The sequence below is a fragment of the Jatropha curcas genome, chromosome 10 (assembly GCF_041381405.1).
Source record: "Jatropha curcas cultivar XTBG-Jc1 chromosome 10, XTBG_Jcur_1.0, whole genome shotgun sequence".
NCBI lineage: Eukaryota > Viridiplantae > Streptophyta > Magnoliopsida > Malpighiales > Euphorbiaceae > Jatropha > Jatropha curcas.
The window spans coordinates 3,317,787-3,341,138 of record NC_143160.1 but is presented as its reverse complement, the minus strand read 5'-3'; the positions used below and the strand labels follow the sequence as shown (position 1 = coordinate 3,341,138).

The window sequence follows — 23,352 nt, the reverse complement described above, 5'->3', positions numbered from 1 at the left end:
ACGTGTCACGTGCTGGCTTGAAGACCCTTTAATGTGCGAGGAGAACTGGCCAATCGTGTGGTTTAAAATTTGAAATGTGGTAGGAAGCCTGTCACTGGCAATCTTTTCGGCTTTCAAAATTACTTGACTGTACCAGATTCATAACATTATGATGTAAATCAATTATTGTAAGAATTTTTTAAAAAATATTATGATTTTATTTTTTTATTTATAATATATAATAAAAAATATCATTATTTTAATAAAGAAAAATTTATTTTCGACGGTTTGATCCATACGTACAATAGGTAAAATTTTTACCGACGGGCCTTTGCGCTCGGAAAAGCAAGACCCACCTTTGGATATGAAATTCTTTTTGGTTTTTCACACTTTTATAGAAGCTTTCCAGTACGTACAGAATACTAACACCTCAACAAGACACATTTCATTGGATGGAATATGCATTTTCTAGAAAATGCTGCCAAGAGCTATCTTTACCTATTCGAATATGATTGAAGAAATGTGCTGGACTTTGTGAAGGTCTCCTCCTCTAAGTCTCTCGACAAAGACTTTTGGCATCTCTTCAATATGCAACTCTTGAAGAGTAGTCAGACACTTCAACTCTTCAGGTAGCATTTTAAGTCCCATGCATTTGATAATTCTAAGACTTCTAAGCCTTGGCAGTGCACCTTGTTCTACATTCAACTCTTCCAACGATCCCAAGCTGTTAAACTCAAGGAACTTCAGTTGAGGAAACCCATTACCAGAAATTGCCAATTTCTCTTTACTGTATGACTGTGCTTTTAATCTCAGAACTAATAATTCTGGAAGCTTCTCAAGTGTCTCTATTGATTCTTGCTTGAGACGGGTGTGTTCTAACGTCAACTGAGAAAGACTTGGTGGGAACTCTTCTATTCTCGGTGATTGTGCTATCCTTCCTCTCAAATGCAACTTGCTCAGGCAGCGAAGAGAAGCAAGTTGAGCCAGGGATGGAAATCCAGATTGTTCTGCTCGCAGATTCAGAGATTGAAGTTGTGATAGCTCTGCAAGAGACTTGAATATGTCATCTGTGTTCAAATTTAAGTTTCCTCGAATTCCCAATTTTCGGAGACTTAATAAACTTCTGGATTTGTTATGCTTCCATCCTTCAACATGTATCTCCGTAAGAGTCTGCAAATGCTTTAGGGTGTCAATTTGAAGATAACCAAGTTCATGTCCGCACATGTAAAGATGCCGCAAATATATCATATTCCTTATAACGTTAGGAACTATCCGAAGATGAAGGTTTCCTGCAATATCAAGAGTCTGCAGGTTTCTCAAAGAACCTATTGCTGAGGGAAGCACTTGAATATTAGTCTCTTTTAATCCCAAATACTTCAAATGAACAAGGTCACCTATTCTGCTTGGAATGCTACTACAAGATATGCCCTCTAACTCTAGAACTCTTAGCAGTTTGAAATTCAAGCTAATATACTCAAGATTGGCAGCTGATAGTTCATAAACATCTGTAGGATTCCTACCACGTAAGAATTTATAACGAGCTTGACTGACAACTCTAAAGAAGAGGAGGGAACGGAGATGTGGAGAGGAATGCTCCAATGAGGACAAATGAGAGCTCGAATAGATTGGATGACGGCGCGGCCCATAACTAGATGGGGAAGAGCTTCCGTTTATATCACTAGGAATTTCAAGAAAATTCTCTATCTTTGCTTTCGAGATGGCAAGGTCTCGAAGTAGATCGTGCAAACGGCATTGCTTGACCCTGTCAACGCTCATTCTTGCAACTTGAACCATATTTCTGTCAATCAGCTCATTCAAGTAATCTTCTGCAACATCTTCCATCCTTTCTTGTTGATCCGGAATCAGACCCTCGGCAACCCATAATCGAAACAATTTCCGCGTTGTAATTGCACAATCTTCTGGAAAATGACCTAAATAAAGGAAGCAAGCTTTCAAATAATATGGCAAGTCATTGTAACTCAAAGCTAATATTGCAGAAACTCCAGTCTGGTCTCGGGCAAAAAGCGAGTACATGTTATTAAGAACTCTTTGCCATTCATGATGATTCCTTTTTCTGGAAAGCAACCCACCAATTACAATGATGGCTAAAGGCAAACCAGCGCATCTCTCCACAATCTCTTTCCCAATTTCCTCCAATAACGGAGAAAAGGTATCAGTTCCATCCATAAATGCTTTCTTGCTGAACAACTCCCAACTGTTCTCTTTGTTTAGGAATTGAAAATGATACGGAGAAGTTTGAGGGTCAGCGAGCAGAGCAATGTTTTTATTCCGAGTTGTAATCAACAATCTACTTCCATTATCTGTAGCTGGAAAAGCCTTGGAAAGGGAATTCCAGTCATTGATGCTCCATATATCATCCAAAACCACCAAATAGCGTTTCCTGCATAAGTTATCATAAAGCAATCCCTCCAATTCTTCTTCTCCCAAAGTTTGGAGTTCTTCTCCTACTGGCATAATTTGTTTTATAATTGATTGAAGTATATATCTGACATTAAACTCCTGCGATACATAAATCCAAGCGCGAGAAGGAAAACGAACCATGATTTCGCTATGATTATAGACTTTTCTAGCAAGAGTAGTTTTTCCAATTCCTCCCATTCCGACTATGGAAATAGCACGCCAACGATCTCCCGACTGCACAAGCCGGCCCACCAATTTTGCAGTCCCTTCCTCCAAGCCAACGAGATCCCTTTCCTCGCCGCGAGGAGACGATCTTCTCAATTTCCTCAGCGTCTCACTGGTACTTGTCGTTCCTTCTCCAATATTTCTGATACCAAAAGTTTCACGACTTGCAGAGATGTTGTCAAGTCTTTTGTGGATCTCCTCGAGCTTGTATGCAATCTTGGACCTAATTCTCCAGTCAGTGTAATAAGAGGTGGATCTCTTGATGAAAGGCTTTTTCCTCAAGGAATCGACCTTCAAGATGAATGTATCGATGAGATCTTCAGCTTCATAAGCAACACTTCTGATTTCGCAGACCCAATTGCGAACTCTGTCATCTTCGTCTTGCTTTGCGTCGGCGTCTCTCAAGAAGCAACGCATCCTTTTTAGTTCGTCTTCCAAGCGACTAATCTCCTTACGAACATCGGTGTGAAAGTTAATTTGGCAAAGCAAATCAGTAAGCTTTTGTGCAACGAATGATACAGCAGCTTCAGCCATGTTAGGTTTTCCAGCTCTCTTCCTTCCTCAAATAGCAATTTAAGTGTAATATTATACAGTTGATATAAGATTTTCTCGCTTCCTTTGTCATAAAAACATTAGTCTCATATATTGTTAAGAATAGAAACTAATCAAATCAATCATATTAAAATAAAACAATTTATAAATAAAATGAAAAAAATTATGTAAATAATGAATAAAAGTAATAAAGTAAAAATATATTATCAAAACTAAAAAATAAAGGCACTATTAAAAATAATATAGAAAATAAAAAAATAAAAAAATCAATCAATGTATTTTTGTTTTAGGATTTTATTCATCCTAAATAAATAAAATGGATTGCTAGAAAATTAGAATTTAATATATTGAGTTCTGTCTCTATTGAAACATTGTGTTTTTCAACAGATTTATTAAATTATTAAATAAGGAGCTTAAAAGTTGACTTTTCGTTTCTCAATTTGGTATACATTGTTTGTTTGTTTGGAATCCAAATATTTTTATATTTAAGCTAATTTAAATTTTTGTTATGCAAGTATGTTTTTTGACTACATTTCAATATAATAATAATTTAATAATTGCGTTTTAACATTTTTTATTGATGGCTTACCTAAGCCATTACGCGGAGTTCCACTTTTGTGGGGGCTGGGGCTTTTATTATCTATTAGGCTTTTTATAAAATAATATTATTATTTAAACGCCGTATAAAATCCACGTGTAAATGGTAGGACTATTGACTAGACTACTTTAAAGTAAGGGAAAATTATTATTTTATCCTTGAGGTTTGCCATAATTATTTAAGTAGTCCTTGATATTTATACATATATTTATAACGTCTCTGAGATTTGCCACCCTCATATTAATTGGTCCTTCCGTCAAAAAAATACACTTTGTCTGTTAATTTTGAGAGGAAAAGACGAAATTATCCTTTGAAAAAAATAATTATTTCGTCCCTAAGATTTTTCATAATTATTAAGTAGTCCCAGACATTTATACAAATATTTATAACGTCCCTGAGGTTTACTTCCGTCATATTAATTGGTCTTTCCATAAAAAAATACACTTTTTCAGTTAATTTTGAGGGGAAAATACAAAATTATCTTTTATAAGTTTTCATTGACATTATTATTAATCCCTTTCCTCTAAAATACCTAAAACTCAAATTTTCACCATCTTTCTCAATCCAACGCGGTCTTCATTGCCACCATCGTGTCTCTGTCAAGTATCATCTCCATAACCAGATCACCAACAAAACTAAAAGGGAAAATAATTATTTCGTCGCTGAGATTTGCCATAATTATTTAAGTAGTCCCCGTCATTTATATAAATATTTATAACGTCCCTGAGGTTACTGCCGTCATATTACTTGGTCATTCCGTCCAAAAAACACACTTTTTGCTGTTAATTTTTAATAAAATGACCAAATTACTCTAAATCCTCTAATCAATAAGAGAGAGATAAATGGATGAAGGGTGATGATGGCTTGATTGAGTTTGGATGTTGGGTTTTAGTTTTGGTGGTGTTCTAGTTATGGAGATGATAGTTTTCATTGACACGGTGGTGGCAATGAAAACCGCTTTAGGTTGAGGAAGATGGTGAAAATGTGAGTTTTAGGTATTTTAGAGGAAATGGATTAATAATATTAATGAAAACTTATAAAGGATAATTTTGTCTTTTCTACTCAAAATTAACGGAAAAAATATATTTTTTTTTATGGAAGGACCAATTAATATGACAGAAGTAAACTTTAGGGACGTTATAAATATTTGTATAAATATCGGAGACTACTTAATAATTATGGCAAATCTTAGGGACGAAATAATTATTTTTTCAAAGGATAATTTTGTTTTTTCCTCTCAAAATTAACAGAAAAAGTGTACTTTTTTTACGGAAGGACCAATTAATACGACGGTGACAAATCTCAGGGACATTATAAATGTATGTATAAAGACGGTGACAAATCTCAGGGACATTATAAATATATGTATAAATATCGAAGACTATTTAAATAATTATAGCAAATCTCGGGGACAAAATAATAATTTTCCCTTAAAGTAATTGCTGTAAGTAGTATATCCAGGAAACAGAACATAACGGTTTCCTTCCTCTAATTTCTTTTTCCATTTCCCACCTACAGCCATGAAAATTACTTGCAGCTTTGTTAATTTTTGGGTTGGAGTCCTTCTGATTCAAGTTTACATTGCTTGCTATACTGAGGCTATGACGAACAATGTCACAGATCAAACCGCTCTTTTAGCACTAAAAGATCATGTCAGTTACGAACCAAATAACGTTTTGACAAACAACTGGTCTACCATTGCGCCATTTTGCAGTTGGGTAGGTGTCACTTGCGATGCCCGTCAGAGGGTCACCAAATTGGATTTCTCTAACATGGGACTTGAAGGCACCATCCCTTCCCAAATTGGAAACTTGTCTTTCCTAGCTTTCCTATCTATTAGAAACAACAGTTTTTATGGCTCTCTACCAAACGAGTTGACTCAGTTGACTCAATTGAAAATTCTCGATTTCGGATTCAACCATTTCAGTGGAACAATCCCAAGTAGTTTACTCAAGTGCGAACAACTACAAATTTTATCACTGTCTTATAATAACTTGGCAGGAAGTATACCAGCAGCAGTTGGCAACCTGACTATGCTCAAAAAATTATATCTTGATCATAACAATTTCAGTGGTATGATTGTGCCATTTTTTCCTTTCATTGCTGAGGACTATACGTTGTTTCTGATTTTATTTTTCTTTTGTGCTAGTTATAGAAATTTTCAAAATTAAAATTGCAAGGTTTTGCAGGTAATATTCCACAGGAAATAGGTCATCTTACTAAGATGGAGAATCTAAGCATGTCAACCAACCACCTCACAGGTCAGCTAATTTCACCATATAGACGTGTAAATTTCTTCTTGTTGTTTGTACAACAATGAACTTTGATAATTCTGCAGGAAGTATACCAAGCAGTTTAGGGAACTGTACCTTGCTTCAAGAGATAAATTTCAGCGAAAATAACTTGGCAGGTAATACCCATGGAAATTGCCACCCACCTGTTTGATAAAAGTTCTCTCTTAAGCTCTACCTGCATATCATATCATTTTCACTCTGCTGTTGTTTTCTGCACCAAAGCTCAAATTTGTAAAATTAAACATAGGTTAGGAATGCAATGTTGTTAGGTTCCTATCTTTACCATCAGCATAGGATGCCAATAGTGTTAAGTTCCAATCTTCTGTGATGATTTTATAGGCTTGACCACTGTTGTGTTTTGATATATGGCCTGAAGACAATTAGCAAGACAAAATTGTGCAGCACAATCTCACATATCACTCCACCAAAACGAAAGCGTGTTAATTCTCGAAACTCATGCAGTGTATGTCTCATTGTGGCAGGTGCAATACCACTGGTGATTGGTAACCTTGGCAGTCTACAAATTCTAAGAATCACTGATAATGCCTTAAGTGGAAAAATTCCACCTGTGCTATTTAATATCTCAACAATGAAAGCCATTGTAATGTCTACAAACCACCTGTCAGGCTCTCTTCCCTCAACCATGGGCCTTTTTCTGCCTAATCTTACGGATCTTCTACTAGGGGGCAACAAACTAGATGGAATGATCCCTGGCTCTATCTCTAATGCAACCAAGCTTGGGTTCTTAGATTTATCTGATAATTCATTCACGGGCTTTATTCCCAGTACATTAGGAAATCTAAGACATCTCCAAGGACTTTATCTAGCTAACAATCATCTAACCAGTGAGTCTTCAACTCCAGAATTGAGCTTCCTCGCTACGTTGGCTAATTGCAAGCAACTGAGAAAGGTAGTGTTGTCAGGCAATCCGCTCAACATTACACTGCCAGTTTCCAGCGGCAATCTCTCCAATTCTCTTGAACAGTTTCATGCAAACAATTGTAACTATAGGGGTATCATTCCTAGAGAAATCAGCAACTTAACCAATTTGATAGCATTGAGCTTGGGAAATAATCTTTTGACAGGTAATGTTCCAAATACAATTGGAAGATTGGAAAAGCTCCAAGTTTTGTATCTAGAGGGAAATGGATTGCAGGGAACCATCACGAATAGTCTTTGTGGCCTGGGAAGTTTGGCTTACTTATCCTTTGGTGGTAATGAGCTTACTGGTTCCATCCCTGCATGCTTGGGTAATCTGACTGGTCTAAGATCTCTCAATTTAAGCTCTAACCACTTGAGTTCCACAATACCTTCTCCCTTTTGGACCCTTAAAGATATCTTGAATATTAACATGTCGTCAAATTCTCTCACTGGTATTATTTCATCAAATATCAGAAATTTGAAGGTAATGGAAATTTTTGATTTGTCAAATAATCACTTATCTGGTGAAATCCCATTCAGCATTGGGAACCTTGAGAGTCTAACACATCTCTCCTTGGCCAAAAATGAATTGCAAGGTCCAATTCCCATGTTACTTTATCATCCAAAAGGCTTGGAGTTCCTAGATCTCTCTCATAACAATCTTTCTGGAGTGATTCCGGATTCATTGGAGAAACTATTATATCTCAAATATTTTAATGTCTCTTTCAATATGCTTGAAGGGAAAATTCCTACTGAAGGACCTTTCTCGAACTTCTCAGCTAAATCTTACATAATGAACAATGGACTTTGTGGTGCGTCTCAACTACTTGTTCCACCTTGCAAATCCGGTGCTCGTCAGCATGATCAGGTTGTATTCCTTCTAAAAATACTCATACCAATTCTGTCAATAGTACTCGCTTACTACATATGCTTGTGGTTAAAATGCACAAAAAGGAAAATGCCCTCGAGAGCACCCACACTTGCCCCAGTAACATCTTTCCCTTCCACAGAACAAATTAGTAGAAGATACACATATCTAGAACTTCAGCAAGCAACAGATTGGTTTAGTGAAGACAACCTAATCGGCACTGGACATTTTGGTTCAGTATACAAAGGAATACTTAAGGACGGTATGATAGTTGCAATAAAGGTGTTTGATGTGGAAGAGGAAACAAGTTTAAGGAGTTTCGAAGTTGAATGTGAAGTTTTGCGCAGAATATCTCACCAAAATTTGATCAGAACTATCTGCATTAGCAATAGCCATAATTTTAAAGCTTTGGTAATGGAGCACATGGCAAACGGAAGTCTTGAGAAGTGGCTTCATACACACAACTACGATTTGGATATCTTTCAAAGACTCAACATAATGATTGACATTGCAAAAGGGCTTAAATATCTCCACCAAAGAAGCATCATTCACTGTGATATAAAGCCCAGTAACATCCTCCTAGATGAAAATATGATTGCATATGTTAGTGATTTTGGTATCTCCAAGTTTGTAGATTCAGTTTCAAGGATTCCATCAAGACAAAGCAAACTTATGTGCACCATTGGATATGCGGCACCAGGTAATTTTTCTTGTTCAATAGTTGGACTTATGTTGCAGGTTTTTGTCAGCATCTTTAATTCCTTTCTTGGAATCTAAATTTTGCAAGAATATTTCAAATTTAGTTCAACTTTATTTTGTCAATTCTCAAAATGCAATTAATAAAATTCAATTCTTTCTCAACTTAAAAGAAGCGATTTTATGTTTGATTTTGCAAGAAACTTGATTTCATTAGATTGGACCAATATATAGTTGAATTGGGATTTATATAATCTGTACCTAATTTTACAGGATGTTAGTATTTTTTAATTTTAACATGGATTAAATGTTTGAAAAATATTCTTACATAGTATTCAGATTAAATTATTTTGTTATTATAAATCCAATAGATTGTTGTACATCATTTCTTCTGTTTCATCAGTTTTTCGTCCTTCCTTTTTCTTTTCAGTCATAAAATAGATTACAACGGATATTGTATGGCCAATTATAATCTTAAATGCAGAGCATGGATTGTATGGAACTGTCTCCGCAGCAACGGATGTGTATAGTTTTGGGATCTTGCTGATGGAAACATTCACGGGAAAGAGGCCAACAGATGAAATGTTCACGGGTGAAATGAGCTTAAGGGGTTGGGTTATGGAGTCATTACCCAGCGGAGTAGAGAGAGTGATCGATCCCTCCTTGTTGCAGGCTGACGAAGAACGTTTTGATCATCAAAAGAGGTTCTTATCAAGTATTTTGACGTTGGCTCTAATTTGTTCTGCAGACTCGCATAACGAGAGATTACATATGAGAGATGTTGAATTACGACTTGTCAACATCTGGCGCTCGCTCAGCCGGACGGACAGCCACTTTACTAAGATGTAAAATCAACTCCGACGGAAGTATGGGTTGTGGCTTTTTCTAATTGTCAAATCAGAGAAATAGACACTTGAACAATAATATCTTTTTCCAATGCGATTGTCTATTTAATCTGCTAAGTTGACGTGTAAAAAAATAAAATAGACACTGTGAACCACACTCTCTACTTTTAGAGAGTATGTTAGACAATGTAGCTCAGGTATTTAATTTAATTTTTTTTACTATTAATTTTATTTTCTTCTCTCACGCTAAAACTTCTCAGACTCAATTTATTTTCTTTTATTTTAATTAGATATAATTTTTAAAAAATACTACACATCGTCATAAAATCTTATTCTAATTAGAATGCATTGAAGAATCCTTTTTCAAATTCAATATTCACAAACAAATTTATAGACATGTCACCGTTAACATCTTCTATTTATGCCATGTAAGTTACAATTCACAATTACATTGGAATTGCTCTAAGTAGTCAAATGAAAGCATTAACAATAAAAATAATCTCGATTCAACATTAATAATACTCTAATGTTATGTAAAGTTAGCTTCTATGATTCAGAAAATATATAGTTTTATTCAAAGAAAAATCTATCCAAGGGTAAAAAAAATAAAAAGGATGAATATCTACTTATATTTATAGATATTAATTCTATTGTTAATTATTAAAAAAAGTGAAAGGTTATTAAAATGTTAATAATATTTAATTTTATTATTTTATTTAAAAAATGAAATTCTATAAGAGTAAAAAAAAAGGAGAAATATTAATGATATACTTACATGAACATAAATATTAATGAAAAACTGTAAATTATTAAAAAAAAAGTAAGTAAAAGGTTTTCAAAAATTTTAATGATATTAATTCAAGTTGTCTATAAATTATGTTACAAAATAATTCTCTCACAAAAAAAAAAAAAAAAAAAAAAATCAATTTCAACTTAGCAATTATTTTAGTATTATGCCATATCAGCACCCTAATATCCTAAAGTTGTATCACATAAGTTTTGAAGGTTGAGTTTTTATTTATCAATATAAATAGATAGATATATAATAATAAATGCAAGATACTTTGTTCATTCATAATGAAAGATAATTCTATCAATCAGTGGTAGTTAGTTGATCTTTTCACCTATATGAGGAGTGAAAAGTCTCGTTAAAAGAAGATACTTACCGGTGTTTATTATTTCCACTTATAAAAACTTTGAAATTCTTTTTCTTTTGTTATTTGAAGCGGTAAGGAATAAATTATTGACGAGGAAGGGATAAAAAAATTAGCCACAATTAATTAGTCATGTATAACACATAATTATGTTAAAAAAAAAAAAAAAAAAAACGTTTCCATCCAAATTAAAGCAATAAATAAAATAGTTATACATATTCAAAATGAGAAACAACCTTCAGATTATTATCCTGTCAACTCAGCAATAACAACACAGTAGCCGCAAAACCAAAAAAGACTTTTCCAAGATAATTCTTTCCGCCATAAACAAACCCTGAAGAAGTAGGAATAGGGTTATTGTTCTTTGAAGGCTGAGGAAGATCATTACTTGCCCCTGGCTGCCCTTGAGGAGCAGCCACCGGAGAATCTGCTTCATTTCCTTGTACATTTACTTGAAGTTTCATTCCTCCTAAGCAATATAACCTATTCCCAGAAATAAAATACCAAGCTCCAGGTCTTGTTAATGTAACCGTCGTGTTCCCATTATTTGTATATGTCTTAATAACCTTGGTGGTGTTGCAACCGTCATAAGCTTCTTTTGTCACTTCATTCACACTATCTGACGACGAGTATTGGAAAACTATATATGTACAAGCATCAAATATTAGCATTTAATTAATAAGTTTTAGAACCCAAAAAGATTTTTAAAAAATCTGATAAATGTACTTACTTAGAACATCTCCAACGGTGAATGTCTTGTCCTGCGCCCAGGAAGCAAGATCAGTGCTAATGTCCCAACCAGAACTATCCCCCACAATGTAATTTGTAGCTGCACATGATAATGTGAAGCCTAGAAAAAGAAGAATAGAGATCAAAGAAAGCTTAGCCATTGATGTGAGAATTATAGGTCAAAAACATGAGAAACAAATGATGGGTATTGGTTGTATATATATGTGAGTGTGAGGGTTGATTAATATTAGATGACCTAACTTCCAATTTGCGTGTCTTTTTGGTTTTTTGCATTCTTTAAATTAGATTTTGCACTTTCAATCAATATTTTTATACTCGATAATAAATTTACGTAATTTTTGGGATAAAAAAAGGGTAGAGACTAGAGATTTTAGAGACCAGCTGCTGAAGTAATTGGTTAATGTAGGTGGTCTATCATGAGGAATGCATGTTCCTCCATTCTAGAGTACGATGAATGATCTAGATATGATGGGGTTAATCTATGATCAACATAAGACTATTCGTTGAGTTGGTGAGGTGGTTAGAAGCACAGATTTGTTGTTGCAAGGAGTTAAACCCCTTCCAACTCCAAACTATTGATTTTGACTTTGTAGTTTAGCAAGTCCCCACTTCCACTTGATCAATATTATTATTTATTTGTTTTTTGAAGAACTTATTGTAGAATATAAAGATTAATTTTCAATTAAAGAATAAAAGACGTTCAAACAAGGTCTAAATTACATGTTTACGATAACTAACTCGCCTAATGACCAAAGAAAAAACGGACATAGGGTTGTGGTGATGGGCCTCCAATACCTGTGTCTGAAAAGTTCGTCTCTTGGTCGCAATCAAGAAGCCCATTTATTATATATGGATCAACCCGAAACTCATTGGCCCACCTTGCAATTCAAGATACCAAAATGTTGGAGAGCGGACTGGATACTCTGTCACTGAATCTATTACTAGTATTATTATTTTAATTATTTATGTGAAAGTGCATTTTTGTCTAGGCAAGGTTGGCCACAAAAAAGAACCTTCTTCCTGCTTCTTTCATTCTTTAAAAGAAAAATAAAGATCATCCTTCATCTAAGAAACATATATATAACAGATAAGATTCCATTCATCCAATTAAACAACAAAGATACGATCCCAAAATCCAAAACATCGTTTTGCCAAAACCCAGGTTTTTGCACATTCTTTGTATTGTCATCGAATATATGAGCGTTTGACCTCATCAGAAACCCACTTGCATACCGCTGTTTCAAGGGATATTATTATATTGATTCTTTAGATATGATAGTTTTAAACTATAATAGAAGATCCAATCAAAAGCCTAACCGTTTGACCTGCTTTTGATGATGTAGCTAGACCACACTCAGTGGGATAAAAATAACCTTTGGTTATACAGCTTTTCACTTTTTGGGTTTTAGTACCTCTGGTCATGGGACTGGTGTACATTCAGATATAGCTTACAAACTTAACAAGCAAGTCGACACCGTCACGTATATAATATTTGCTAGTTGCCGGCTTCCCTCCTATATAAACCTTGTTCTCCTCTGCTTCAATTCTTAGATTGTTCCTTTATTTCTGAGGCATTTCTGCACATAATTAAGTTGTTTTAAAATGAAGGGTGATGAGAGATCATGCTCATTCACAATTGGCAATACTGCCCAAGAGAAGGGATTGTCATATTTGCCTGATTGTTATGTAATTCCATCTTCAGAACGATCGAGTTTGACTCCTGAGACTGCCATTATACCTGTTATTGACATTGCCGAATTGATACAGGATGCTGTCTGAAGGGCTTGCGTCGTCAAAGAAATTGCAAATGCTTGCCGTCATGTCGGTTTCTTTCAGGTATATATGCACTCTATTGTACTACGCTAGAAGTTCCTTCATTTCCTTCAAGATTTTGTGAATGACCCCAAATAATATTGCAAGGTAGAACTCTCCTGCGCTCACCAAAAACTCGAATACAAACTTTCTACTCTCTACTTTCCATATTTTTTTAGAACATCAAAAATCAATTATACTGTGCATGATAGCCTCTTTCTAAGAAATTTTTTATATATACTGGACAGAATATATATTTTTTTCTCTTTAATATTCAGATTGTAAATCATGGAATTTGCCAATTGACGCTGGATGAAGCTCCATCCGTAGCGACGGATTATTTTGAATTACCGACAGAAGAGAAAATGAAGTTGATGTCTAATGATGTGTATAAGCCAGGAAGGTATGGAACAAGCATTAAGGACGGAAATGACAAATTCCAATTTTGGAGGGTCTTCCTCAAGCATTATGCATATCCTCTTTCTGACTGGATTCATTTATGGCCCAACAATCCATCGCATTATAGGTAATTTCCGTTCTCCTCTCCTTCCAAAAGTATAATTTTTTAAAATTCTTACTTATCAAAATTAGGTATATCTAGGTCACATTAAAATCTTAATTATGAGATGAAATTTGCATGCAGAACGTAATAAAAAATTTGATTGCTGATATAATGAATAGATCATATTTTATTGATTCTAATTATTTAATAAATGGGAAAATGGAACTTATTGTCTATTGTTGTTGCAATAAATAGCTTATGCTTATCCATAAAACATTAGATATTCAAAATGAAACGTGAGATAATATGTTCTGCTTATTACTATTCTTAAAAATATCGAAAAGCAAATACATTGAGTTTGGACCAGGACAAATTATTATATAAAATAATAATATAATATTATTAGTGTATAATCATTTTTTTGTTAGATATGTTTATGTTCGAAGCACCCGTCTGAAAAGCCCACTACAAAATGTCATTTCCAGCAAACAAATTGATCAATTTGACCCTTCTTAATACCTTATTCAGAAAATAACCCGATCTGATATATATATATATATATATATATATATATATATATATATATATATATATATATATATATATATATATATATATATATATATATATATATATATATATTCTTTTGGTTTTTCTCTTTGACAGTCGAATTTGATTGTTTTGAGAAAATCAGAAAGCATCTCTTATTAATATATGCGAATATGTTATGTTTCAGGGAAAAAATGGGAAAATATTGTACAGAAGTGAGAAAGCTAGCCCTAGAAATAACAGAAGCCATTACAGAAAGCCTTGGGCTAGGCCCAACTCACATCACCAACAAAATGGAAGGAGGAGTACAAGTAATAACAGTACATTGCTACCCACCATGTCCAAGCCCACATATGGCACTTGGGTTGCCACCTCATTCAGACTACAGTGTTCTAACCATTGTTCTTCAAAGTTCACCTGGCTTGGAAATAATGGACGCAAGGGATGACAAATGGAAAGTAATACCAGAACGTCATGGCGTTCTTCAGGTCCATGTCGGAGACCATCTTGAGGTGCTAAGCAATGGCCTTTATAAAAGTGTTTTGCATAGAGCTACACTTAACTTTGAAAGAACAAGAATGTCAATTGCTAGCTTACACAGTCTGGGCATGGATCAGAAAATGGAACCTGCAAAAGAGCTTGTGGATGAACAAAATCCTAAGGGATATAAAGAAAGTAGTTTTAGAGATTTCTTAAAGTTTCTTTCCAGTAATGACATTGCACAAGGGAAGGCTTTCAAAAATACACTGAAGATCATCAAGACTTAGAATGTTTTCTTTTCTATGTTTTCAAAGAGAAGGGAATAAATTAGTAGCACTGGCAAATCTTTCTTTGTCGGCCAAAAAAAAAAAAAAAACAAATTATTTATTGAAATTATTAGTCCTTCTCAATTTTAAAATAAACTATTTAATTCTTAAAAATACAAAGACTAAATATTAATTATTATTAAATTGTTTAACTGAAAATAAAAACAAATTGAAGATAGTATAATTGGACGAAATCAAATATTAAAAGTAATAAAATCATCTATACTTAATTAGTTAATTGGGTTAATCCCTCCACTGTATTAAAAAAAACATCTATACTGAAAAATAAAATAATTAAATAATTAATTATGGGAAAATATGGAAATAAAAGAGTAGTAATTATCTCGGGAAAATAAATTGTCTAAAAAAAATGCTGGGCTGCTCTATATTATATCATCATAAAAAATTATTTTCATATGAAATTAAATCTCAACCGTTAATTAAAAAAAAAAAAAAATCTAATATAGCACACCTGCCTCGATGACTATAGAGACGGTCAAGGCATCAAATCATAAACACAGATTTCTCGCGAATCAAAGCCGTTTCCCGTGAACGAACCTAAACACAAGATCGAACACAAACTCTTTCACATTCTATGTCCTGAGAGTAAACGATCTCTCTTTTCCCCCCTTCACTTCTCATCCTCAATTATTAATTATTATTAGCATAATAAGAAGTAGAAAGGGGAAAAATGCATCGATCGGCGAGCTGGAACCGGGTGACCGACGATTATTTCATTCACTCGTCGCCAAAGGCAGCGACGGGGTTGAGAATGACATCTTCAATGGACGAAAATGAATTACCAGCTTATGATCCACTGATGGAAAACGTGAAAAAGGACAAGTCACGTATTAAATTTGCAGAGAATGCTATTCATGTCATTCCATTCGTGTTGCTTTTGTGTGCCTTTGTTTTATGGTTCTTCTCTAATCCAGGTATTAATCACTTAATTTCCTATCATTAATTCCTTCACATGGAGTTTAAATGTCGTTTAATATGCAGATGTGGAGGTGGGAATTAAATCCGATTCGATAACAGCCAGAATTGAAGGATTGAGAATTGAAGGAGATATCGATACTGATAGTGATGGTATTCAAACGGGATTTTTACCGATTGATTTGGGAGATATGGACGCCCCCAAACAAACGAGAGATCATGAAAAAGTTACAGAAAATTGGCGAATTAAATCTTGATAATCGTACTTTTTTACAGAAGAAATGATGATTTCTTGTGTGCTTTTGATTCAGAAACTTGTTGCCTTTCCATTTTTCATTAGCAGCTCATCTTTGATTAATTATGAAGGTAGATTACACTTGTGTGGAAATTTGTACTGGATTGGTTGAAAGCTCGTGTTTTTAACATTTTCGTTTTTTTTTTTAAATTACGAATGATGAATTTGTAATTAATGTATATATATACACATTAATTGGTATGAATGAATGATTAAATTTGAAAATAACCAATGGCGAAACTGTATACTTATAAAGTTACCTTGGATTTATATTTTATATTTTATATTTATTTCTAATTTCTAATGGGATCTAATAATAGAAGAACAATGGGAAAATTAATTGGATTTTTTTTTTTTTTTTTGAAACGGATAAATTAATTGGATTGATCATAATCCAAGTGGTCTTTCCAATTTTGTTAAAATTTAGAATTAATGTGATAATATTTACTTAAATTTATCTAAGTTTTTACACGTAGACTAAACCGATAAAAAAAAAGACGTATTAATTTTTAATGGAATTTCCACTTTAAAGCAATTTTTTATTAAAATAAAAAGCTGACATTAAAAAAAAATATTTGTTAAAATAATCAAATAACTTGGATTTTGCATTATCAATTTGCCTTTTTAAGTACCAACTTGATAGGCAAACAAACAAACTTTAAAAGAGAAATACAATATTAAAAAAAGATATTGATCTCTGATGAAGTTGAAACAAACAATAATCAACAGTAGAATATATATTATATATTATTTTTTGTAATTATTTAAAAAAAATCCGGAGATACTCAACGAATGAGTTGAGAAATAAATTATCGTGTGTATATATATATATATATATATACATATATGCAAACATTCCATGATGATGTCACCATTTAAATATTTGAAATAAGCTGTAGTAACGAAGGATGGTGCGCCCAGAAATTGAAATCGAAAATTAAGTGGAAAATAAAGAAAAAAATAAAAAATAGAATAATGAGCCAGCTGTGTTACCACAGCAATTCGTTGTATTTGTTTTCGGGTAATTAAAGGCGGGATTTGGACGGTCCAGATTTACGAACATAACATTACTCCGTAGTTGTCGGTTCCATTAACACTTCTTATTCATTTCCTTTTCTTCTTCTTCTTACTTTCACTTTGTTTATTTCTTCATTACTTACGATAATCCCCTTTTTATAGTCTCCCCTCTGTCTCTCCTCTGCTTCGCTCTTACCTGTAAATTCCAGTTCAGTTCCCGCCTGGACCGGTCCAATCCGGTCGAATTCATCGTGATGAATCCTGAATAGTGAGTCCCCTCGATCTCATCCCTTCTTTGAATTTCTACTTTTAATTTATTGAGATCCGCTTCTGAATCATGTTATGATTGGATTAGTTTTTATGTTCCGATGTCTGTTTCGATCTGTTATAGTGGTGATTGTACTTTTGATTTTTGGTTTCGACCTTTATTCAATTTTATGGTTTGTGATTCACAAAAATGGCAAACCTTAATTTGTTATTTGTCTTAGATTCACCTGAGTTTGACCTTTTAGGGTAAGATTTTATTTAGATCTCGAATTGCGATTTTCGGGTCGTGATAGATTATTGTTTCTTTTGTTTTTAATTTCTATTGTTTTTCTGTCATAGTGATTATCTGTTCAAGCTTTTGCTAATTGGGGATTCTGGAGTTGGAAAATCATGTCTTCTTCTGAGATTTGCGGTAAGCTCGATCCTCTTTAATTGCTCTCTCTCTCTCTCTCTCTCTCTCTCTCTGTTCGTTCTTTTCTTTTTCTTTTTTAGATACCTAGTTTACCTATTTAGTGAATGTACATAGGTTGAAAACTTCGTTTCTTATTCATATATCTGTTAGTATCAGCTGTGGAAATTGATTCTACATTTTTTGTTGCTATCTCTTGCCTGAAGAGGGAATTGAGGACCATTTATTAGTCTGTAGCCACTGAATCTTATTGACAGCACTAAGGAACTTATATTAAATACAATTTTCTTTTTGCTTGGATTTTGAAAATTTTTTAAAGGTTATCCTCTAGTTAATTACATATTTCTAGCTGTGTTTTTGTTTGAGATCCCAGTCCAAGTGTAATGCTGACCGTGTGAGTGCTAGAAGTAGTGGCACCTAGTTTGTTGTAAGTTCCAGCTGAAATTAATAGTAGCATTTTTGAATCTTGATGGACAAATACTGCGTGGTCTTTAAGGTAACTGGGTATTCATTAATGTAACCGAAAATGATTACTTTAGTTTAAGTTTCTATTCTATGGTTGAAATTTTTCTTTCCTATGGGTTATGGCTGAATTTATACCTATTTGCACAAGCTTATTAGTTGTCCATTTCTTCGGAACAGGATGATTCATATCTGGACAGTTACATAAGCACAATTGGAGTTGATTTTGTAAGTATTTGTAGAGTTGTAGGTTTATACAAATTGCACTTAGTTTTAAATGTGCAACACTGCAACTGAGATGATTTACTTAATTTTCTATTCCATAGAAAATCCGAACTGTGGAGCAAGATGGGAAGACAATTAAACTTCAAATTGTAAGATTCTCTTTCCTTATTTTTTTTTTTTTTTTGTCACAGAATAACTCTCACAAATTTCTTTTTGGTGCGAAACTAAATTAGAATTGTTTGCTGCGAAAGTCTTAATTTAGTCTGGCAGGATGAAGTTTTGATGAGCAGGAGTTATATAGCATGATTGTATTCTTAGTATTTTGATATTGTTACTTTTACTTTCATCTCCTGTTCTAGTATCTATTCCTTTTTTTTTTTGGAAGATTTTTATTCTTTTAAATTTCAACCATATGTTAACTGCAATCAATTTTTAACTTGTTTTCTTTGGGCCTACTGACCTTGCTGAGAAAGTAAATACCAAAAAATGATGCAGTTTTTGGGTTATTTAGTACTTATTCATTGTTTCCAAATGTGAATAGGTATATGGTGGTAATCTGTTTTTCTATTTTTCAAGTCTCTCTTGTCAGTTGTCACTGATGTTTTCTCCGGTTATCCTTTCCCAGTGGGATACTGCAGGGCAAGAAAGGTTCAGGACAATCACTAGTAGCTACTACCGTGGGGCACATGGCATTATAGTGAGTTTGTTGCCCATTTACATTATTGGCATCATGTTCATGGTTTCCGGAATATGCTTTTTAATGTTTTCACATGTGGCAGATAGTTTATGATGTGACAGACCAAGAGAGTTTCAACAACGTTAAGCAATGGTTGAATGAAATCGATCGTTATGCAAGTGAAAATGTAAACAAGCTCCTGGTTGGAAACAAGTCTGACCTCACTGCCAATAAAGTTGTTTCTTATGAAACAGCAAAGGTAAACTAATCTCCCTATCATTGCCTGTTGTTACATTTTATTTCAATTCAGCTTCTGAAAACTGATTCTTACTATTCATCTGTGTTTCAAAAGGCATTTGCAGATGAAATCGGCATTCCATTCATGGAGACGAGTGCAAAAAATGCTACGAATGTAGAGCAGGCTTTCATGGCAATGGCAGCTGACATCAAGAACAGGTAGGGTTTCGGAATGTCATTGTTATTTCTCTCTATTTCCGTATTATAAACATATTGTTAGAGAAAAGATCAGGTTGTGGTGCGAGACATTTGAGGCGAGAAACAGAACGACATGATTAGGCTTTTTAAGGATTTAACTTTTGTATTTGATTGAGTAATGCAATTCTGAGCTGCCTTGCTTTAATTTTTTCTATGTAATCCTGCAGGATGGCAAGCCAACCAGCAGCAAACAGTGCAAGGCCACCTACTGTGCAGATACGTGGACAACCTGTTAACCAGAAGTCTGGGTGCTGCTCTTCTTAGTTCGCTCTTGACTGACCTTACATGGCATGTGCATCCAGAAATGGCTTCTGAGTTGTCTTGGAACTATAGACTGAATCCACATTAAACCATAAAATGATTTGCTTTATCAGTTCTGTATGCAATTCAAAATATTTTATTGTTTTCTGTTTATCTTATTGTTTAATGTCCTGTACAAATGAAATGATGCATTGGTTGATGGTAGTAAATGGTCTTGTCATTATTTTCCTCCACAAAGTATTTCGCTTGTTAAAGTTTGCAAATCATAAATTTTTGTTTTTTGTTTTTCTTGGTAGTTAGCTTAAAATGGGTGTGTTTGAGGGAATGAAGCAGCATTCCGATATAACACTGCGTTAGCTTTTGTCCTGCTTGAATGAACTTTTGTTTTGTTTTTGACTTGTCGATGAGATTTTGAATCCAATGTAAAACACGGGGGTCGACTGTCGTTTTTAAGTGTTGCCTTTTGCTTTTTGGCTGTCTTTTAAATGTCTAGAAATTAAATTTGTTCCACTTCTTTATTTTGTATTTAACCAACCTTATAAATAAGTATTCGAGGGTTGCAAATTTCAAAAAAAAAAAAGGGGGAGGGGGCCGGGGAACGTCTTTTATAAATGAATAATGAATAAATTTATAAAAATGATTTCCAAAATAAGTCATTTCATATTACACTATTTATCGAATACAATATTTATTTTTGGTCATGAATGGACATATAAACTTTATTATCATGGGAATGGACAGCCAGTGGATGGAGGGTGAAAAATATAGAAAACTTTGTTCACGCACAATGAAGAGCATGACTAGCAAGTAGCAACCTGAGGTGAATTAATACTATATCATATAAAAATCTAAATTTTGTTTATGGATAGTAAGTGACTTGTACTCTAAGACTCTATTTCTCAAACAAAGACCAAAATTTCTCATATCACACTGATGGGACCAGAAGCCTGGGGTGACAAACTTGCTTCTTGAGGGGATTGAGGCGGAGGAGGTCCAATTTTAAGGTCCAGCTCTGGAGGATTTTCCTTTTTAGTTGGTGAAGTTGATGAACCTTGTTGCAAAAACCCGAGGGGGTACGATCTTGGCGCGGGAATACCAGAAGGGTGTGCAGTGAGAGGTACACAAGTAGCAGCAAACCTTCCTTGGCTATTAGGCGGAAAAGGGTAGGCTAATCTTGAATAATTATAATGCATCATTTGGAGTAAAGGCGCAGCTGATGCAGTTCGAGCACCCATAAAGCTCCGCCCATCGTCGGGGAATCCTAGCTGTTAAAAACATGGAAAATTCAGTATGCTGCTTTGGCTAGGAAAAATTTTCAAACTAAAAGCAAATTTTTCGTCACCAATAATAAGTACTGATCAGTACCATGTAAGGGATTCCAGTATAATTTGGAACACTGGTAGCTAAATATGCAGGACCGATCGCTGGCGTATCCAAGCAAAGATGAGGGAATCGGTTCAGAATCTGAGCTGAGGTAATAGCCTGTATAAAATAAAAAAGAAACTATTATCACTAATAAGTTCTATCAACTAATATATATACAGTTGCTTGTTAGAAGAGACATGAACCATACACGTGCCGGAATATCAGTAGTCGTCCTCAATGGTAAAGCTAAGGAGCTGCTGCTCGCCTGTTTTACTTGTGATGAACTGTTAGAAGGCAAAATTGGACGCTCCTGAGACGTCAAAACCTTCTGGAAGTTAAAATATCAACTTTAGACATATCTAATACAATAGAAGAGAATGAATTCTATCAGTGTATATGGTTAATTAACTAAGAAAAACGTACAGGTTCTTTGAGAGTCATATCAAAAAGACTTGATCTCCGTTTCTTTATATCAGCTGAAGCCTGTCTCAGATAATATTTCTGAGCATGACTAGCAACCTGGGTTGGGGTTCTAGTGGTTACAAAATTCTTCGAAATGCCTCTCCAATCACCTTTCCCCAGCTTTTTCAATCCAGCTAAAAATGTTCTATGTTCCTCCTCAGTCCAAGGCTTACCTGAGTACAGCAAAGGTACACTTCAAAACTGGCCAGAGAAAATATTATTGGAAAATTTCAGATACTTCATTTCCATTCTTGGAAATGATGGCAACAGTTGCATAATAACTCACTCTCTCTCTAACTTTACTTGGTCCAGGAATCTCTCTCTTAACGCTTCTATCATCGGTTACTCTTTCAAATTAAAGATGAAGTGGACTAACTAGCAATTCCCCTATTTTTTACTATCAAACAATTAATTTTTGTCAAACATCCTCAACTGACATCATTCACCATTTATTGACTCTGAATAATTACAGAAAATAATGGGGTGTCCTCATTTTGCCAGAAAATAAGGCAGTCTTATAACCAACAACTATTAATCAAACGAGGCAAATCATTGTGTAGCCAACGCTACTGCCTCAAAAAGAGGAACAAAAGTAATATATATATATATATATAAACACAGAAGCTATCTCTACTTCAAGGATTTAAACACAATTGCATGATAGATTAATTTGAATGCAAGTACTTTTTATGCATGTTTATGATGGTTAAAACACAGTATAAGGCTTAATAGAAATTGAGCTCAAGTGCACCAAAAGCAAAAACAACAAAATATGTAATGTATGCATGTGTGTGTGTGTGTATATATATATATATATATATATATATATATAACAAAAGAGAGCATTTTGATTACTTTTTATAAAATACAATAATTTTTTAAAACAAAAAAAAAAAAAATGCATTCGATCTCTTGCACACTAATCAGACTCCATAGCAAAGACATTGAAAAAAAGATCAAAACAAAACTCATACATACATACACAAATATATAAAAACACTTTCTGCAGAATTCCATATAAAAAGTAAACAAAACAACAAAACACAAAAACAAGATTATTAAGTGAATTCAAAATATATATATACCCTTTTTCCTTTCATTGGCTGCTTTGCCTCTTTTGAAATTGATATACCCATCTGATAGATAACCTTCATCTACATGATGATGAGCATTATTGTCGATCAAGGACTCTAAATTGCCCAAGCTTGCACTTTTTTTCATGGGTTGTTCTTGTTTTTCAAAAATATTCACCCCAAACAATTTTACACCAGCTCCTCCTTTTCCATGGTTGCAGGTTCTCGAGTTGTGACCATTCTGCCCACAATGAGAACACTTTCTTGTTCCTTCCTTCACCATATTCGATTTTATATCTAGTGGCTTCTCTATTCGCAGAGAAACCCACTACAGATATTTATCTGATTCACAGTAATCAATACTACAATCTCCATAACCTTATTAAGGTTATTAGGTATTTTATAGGATCTTCGCCTCTCTACGATAACCCACGTAT

General features: G+C 34.0%; 7 protein-coding genes across 9 annotated transcripts; 4 read left to right on the top strand and 3 right to left on the bottom strand.

Moving 5' to 3' along the window:
• Positions 1–233: 233 nt before the first annotated feature.
• On the bottom strand, positions 234–3,250 carry LOC105648661 (putative disease resistance protein At1g50180). The gene has a single exon (XM_012235124.4). The coding sequence runs from the start codon at positions 3,157–3,159 to the stop codon at positions 478–480; it is 2,682 nt and encodes an 893-aa protein (XP_012090514.1). The 5' UTR covers positions 3,160–3,250; the 3' UTR covers positions 234–477.
• A 2,006-nt stretch (positions 3,251–5,256) lies between these two features.
• LOC105648881 (uncharacterized) lies at positions 5,257–9,643 on the top strand. 2 transcript variants are annotated; one of them, XM_012235382.4, is made up of 5 exons: positions 5,257–5,848; positions 5,965–6,036; positions 6,114–6,185; positions 6,552–8,558; positions 9,039–9,643. In XM_012235382.4, the coding sequence occupies exons 1-5, from the start codon at positions 5,296–5,298 to the stop codon at positions 9,401–9,403; spliced, it is 3,069 nt and encodes a 1,022-aa protein (XP_012090772.2). In that variant the 5' UTR covers positions 5,257–5,295; the 3' UTR covers positions 9,404–9,643. The 2 variants fall into 2 exon arrangements, with proteins under 2 accessions (XP_012090772.2, XP_020540852.1); XM_020685193.3 differs by having other exon boundaries at positions 8,985–9,181.
• A 1,014-nt stretch (positions 9,644–10,657) lies between these two features.
• LOC105648880 (Cupredoxin superfamily protein) lies at positions 10,658–11,454 on the bottom strand. Its single transcript, XM_012235381.4, has 2 exons — positions 11,284–11,454; positions 10,658–11,193 (listed from the first exon to the last, which is right to left on the bottom strand). Exons 1-2 carry the CDS (start codon positions 11,441–11,443, stop codon positions 10,808–10,810), a joined length of 546 nt encoding a protein of 181 aa, XP_012090771.1. The 5' UTR covers positions 11,444–11,454; the 3' UTR covers positions 10,658–10,807.
• Positions 11,455–13,474: 2,020 nt separating this feature from the next.
• On the top strand, positions 13,475–14,933 carry KUOX1 (KAR-UP oxidoreductase 1). Its single transcript, XM_012235123.2, has 2 exons — positions 13,475–13,641; positions 14,354–14,933. The coding sequence occupies exons 1-2, from the start codon at positions 13,481–13,483 to the stop codon at positions 14,931–14,933; spliced, it is 741 nt and encodes a 246-aa protein (XP_012090513.2). The 5' UTR covers positions 13,475–13,480.
• Positions 14,934–15,461: 528 nt separating this feature from the next.
• LOC105648659 (hypothetical protein) lies at positions 15,462–16,431 on the top strand. Its single transcript, XM_012235122.4, has 2 exons — positions 15,462–15,907; positions 15,975–16,431. The coding sequence occupies exons 1-2, from the start codon at positions 15,664–15,666 to the stop codon at positions 16,163–16,165; spliced, it is 435 nt and encodes a 144-aa protein (XP_012090512.1). The 5' UTR covers positions 15,462–15,663; the 3' UTR covers positions 16,166–16,431.
• An 846-nt stretch (positions 16,432–17,277) lies between these two features.
• On the top strand, positions 17,278–20,252 carry LOC105648658 (GTP-binding protein YPTM2). The gene is made up of 8 exons (XM_012235121.4): positions 17,278–17,488; positions 17,827–17,899; positions 18,539–18,586; positions 18,685–18,732; positions 19,209–19,280; positions 19,363–19,518; positions 19,612–19,715; positions 19,922–20,252. Exons 1-8 carry the CDS (start codon positions 17,475–17,477, stop codon positions 20,016–20,018), a joined length of 612 nt encoding a protein of 203 aa, XP_012090511.1. The 5' UTR covers positions 17,278–17,474; the 3' UTR covers positions 20,019–20,252.
• Positions 20,253–20,642: 390 nt separating this feature from the next.
• Positions 20,643–23,319, bottom strand: LOC105648879 (myb-like transcription factor family protein). Of its 2 annotated transcripts, none has more exons than XM_012235380.4 (5): positions 22,928–23,319; positions 21,804–22,015; positions 21,589–21,708; positions 21,381–21,497; positions 20,643–21,280 (listed from the first exon to the last, which is right to left on the bottom strand). In XM_012235380.4, exons 1-5 carry the CDS (start codon positions 23,196–23,198, stop codon positions 20,936–20,938), a joined length of 1,065 nt encoding a protein of 354 aa, XP_012090770.1. In that variant the 5' UTR covers positions 23,199–23,319; the 3' UTR covers positions 20,643–20,935. The 2 variants fall into 2 exon arrangements, with proteins under 2 accessions (XP_012090770.1, XP_020540829.1); XM_020685170.3 differs by having other exon boundaries at positions 21,589–21,690.
• Positions 23,320–23,352: the final 33 nt, after the last annotated feature.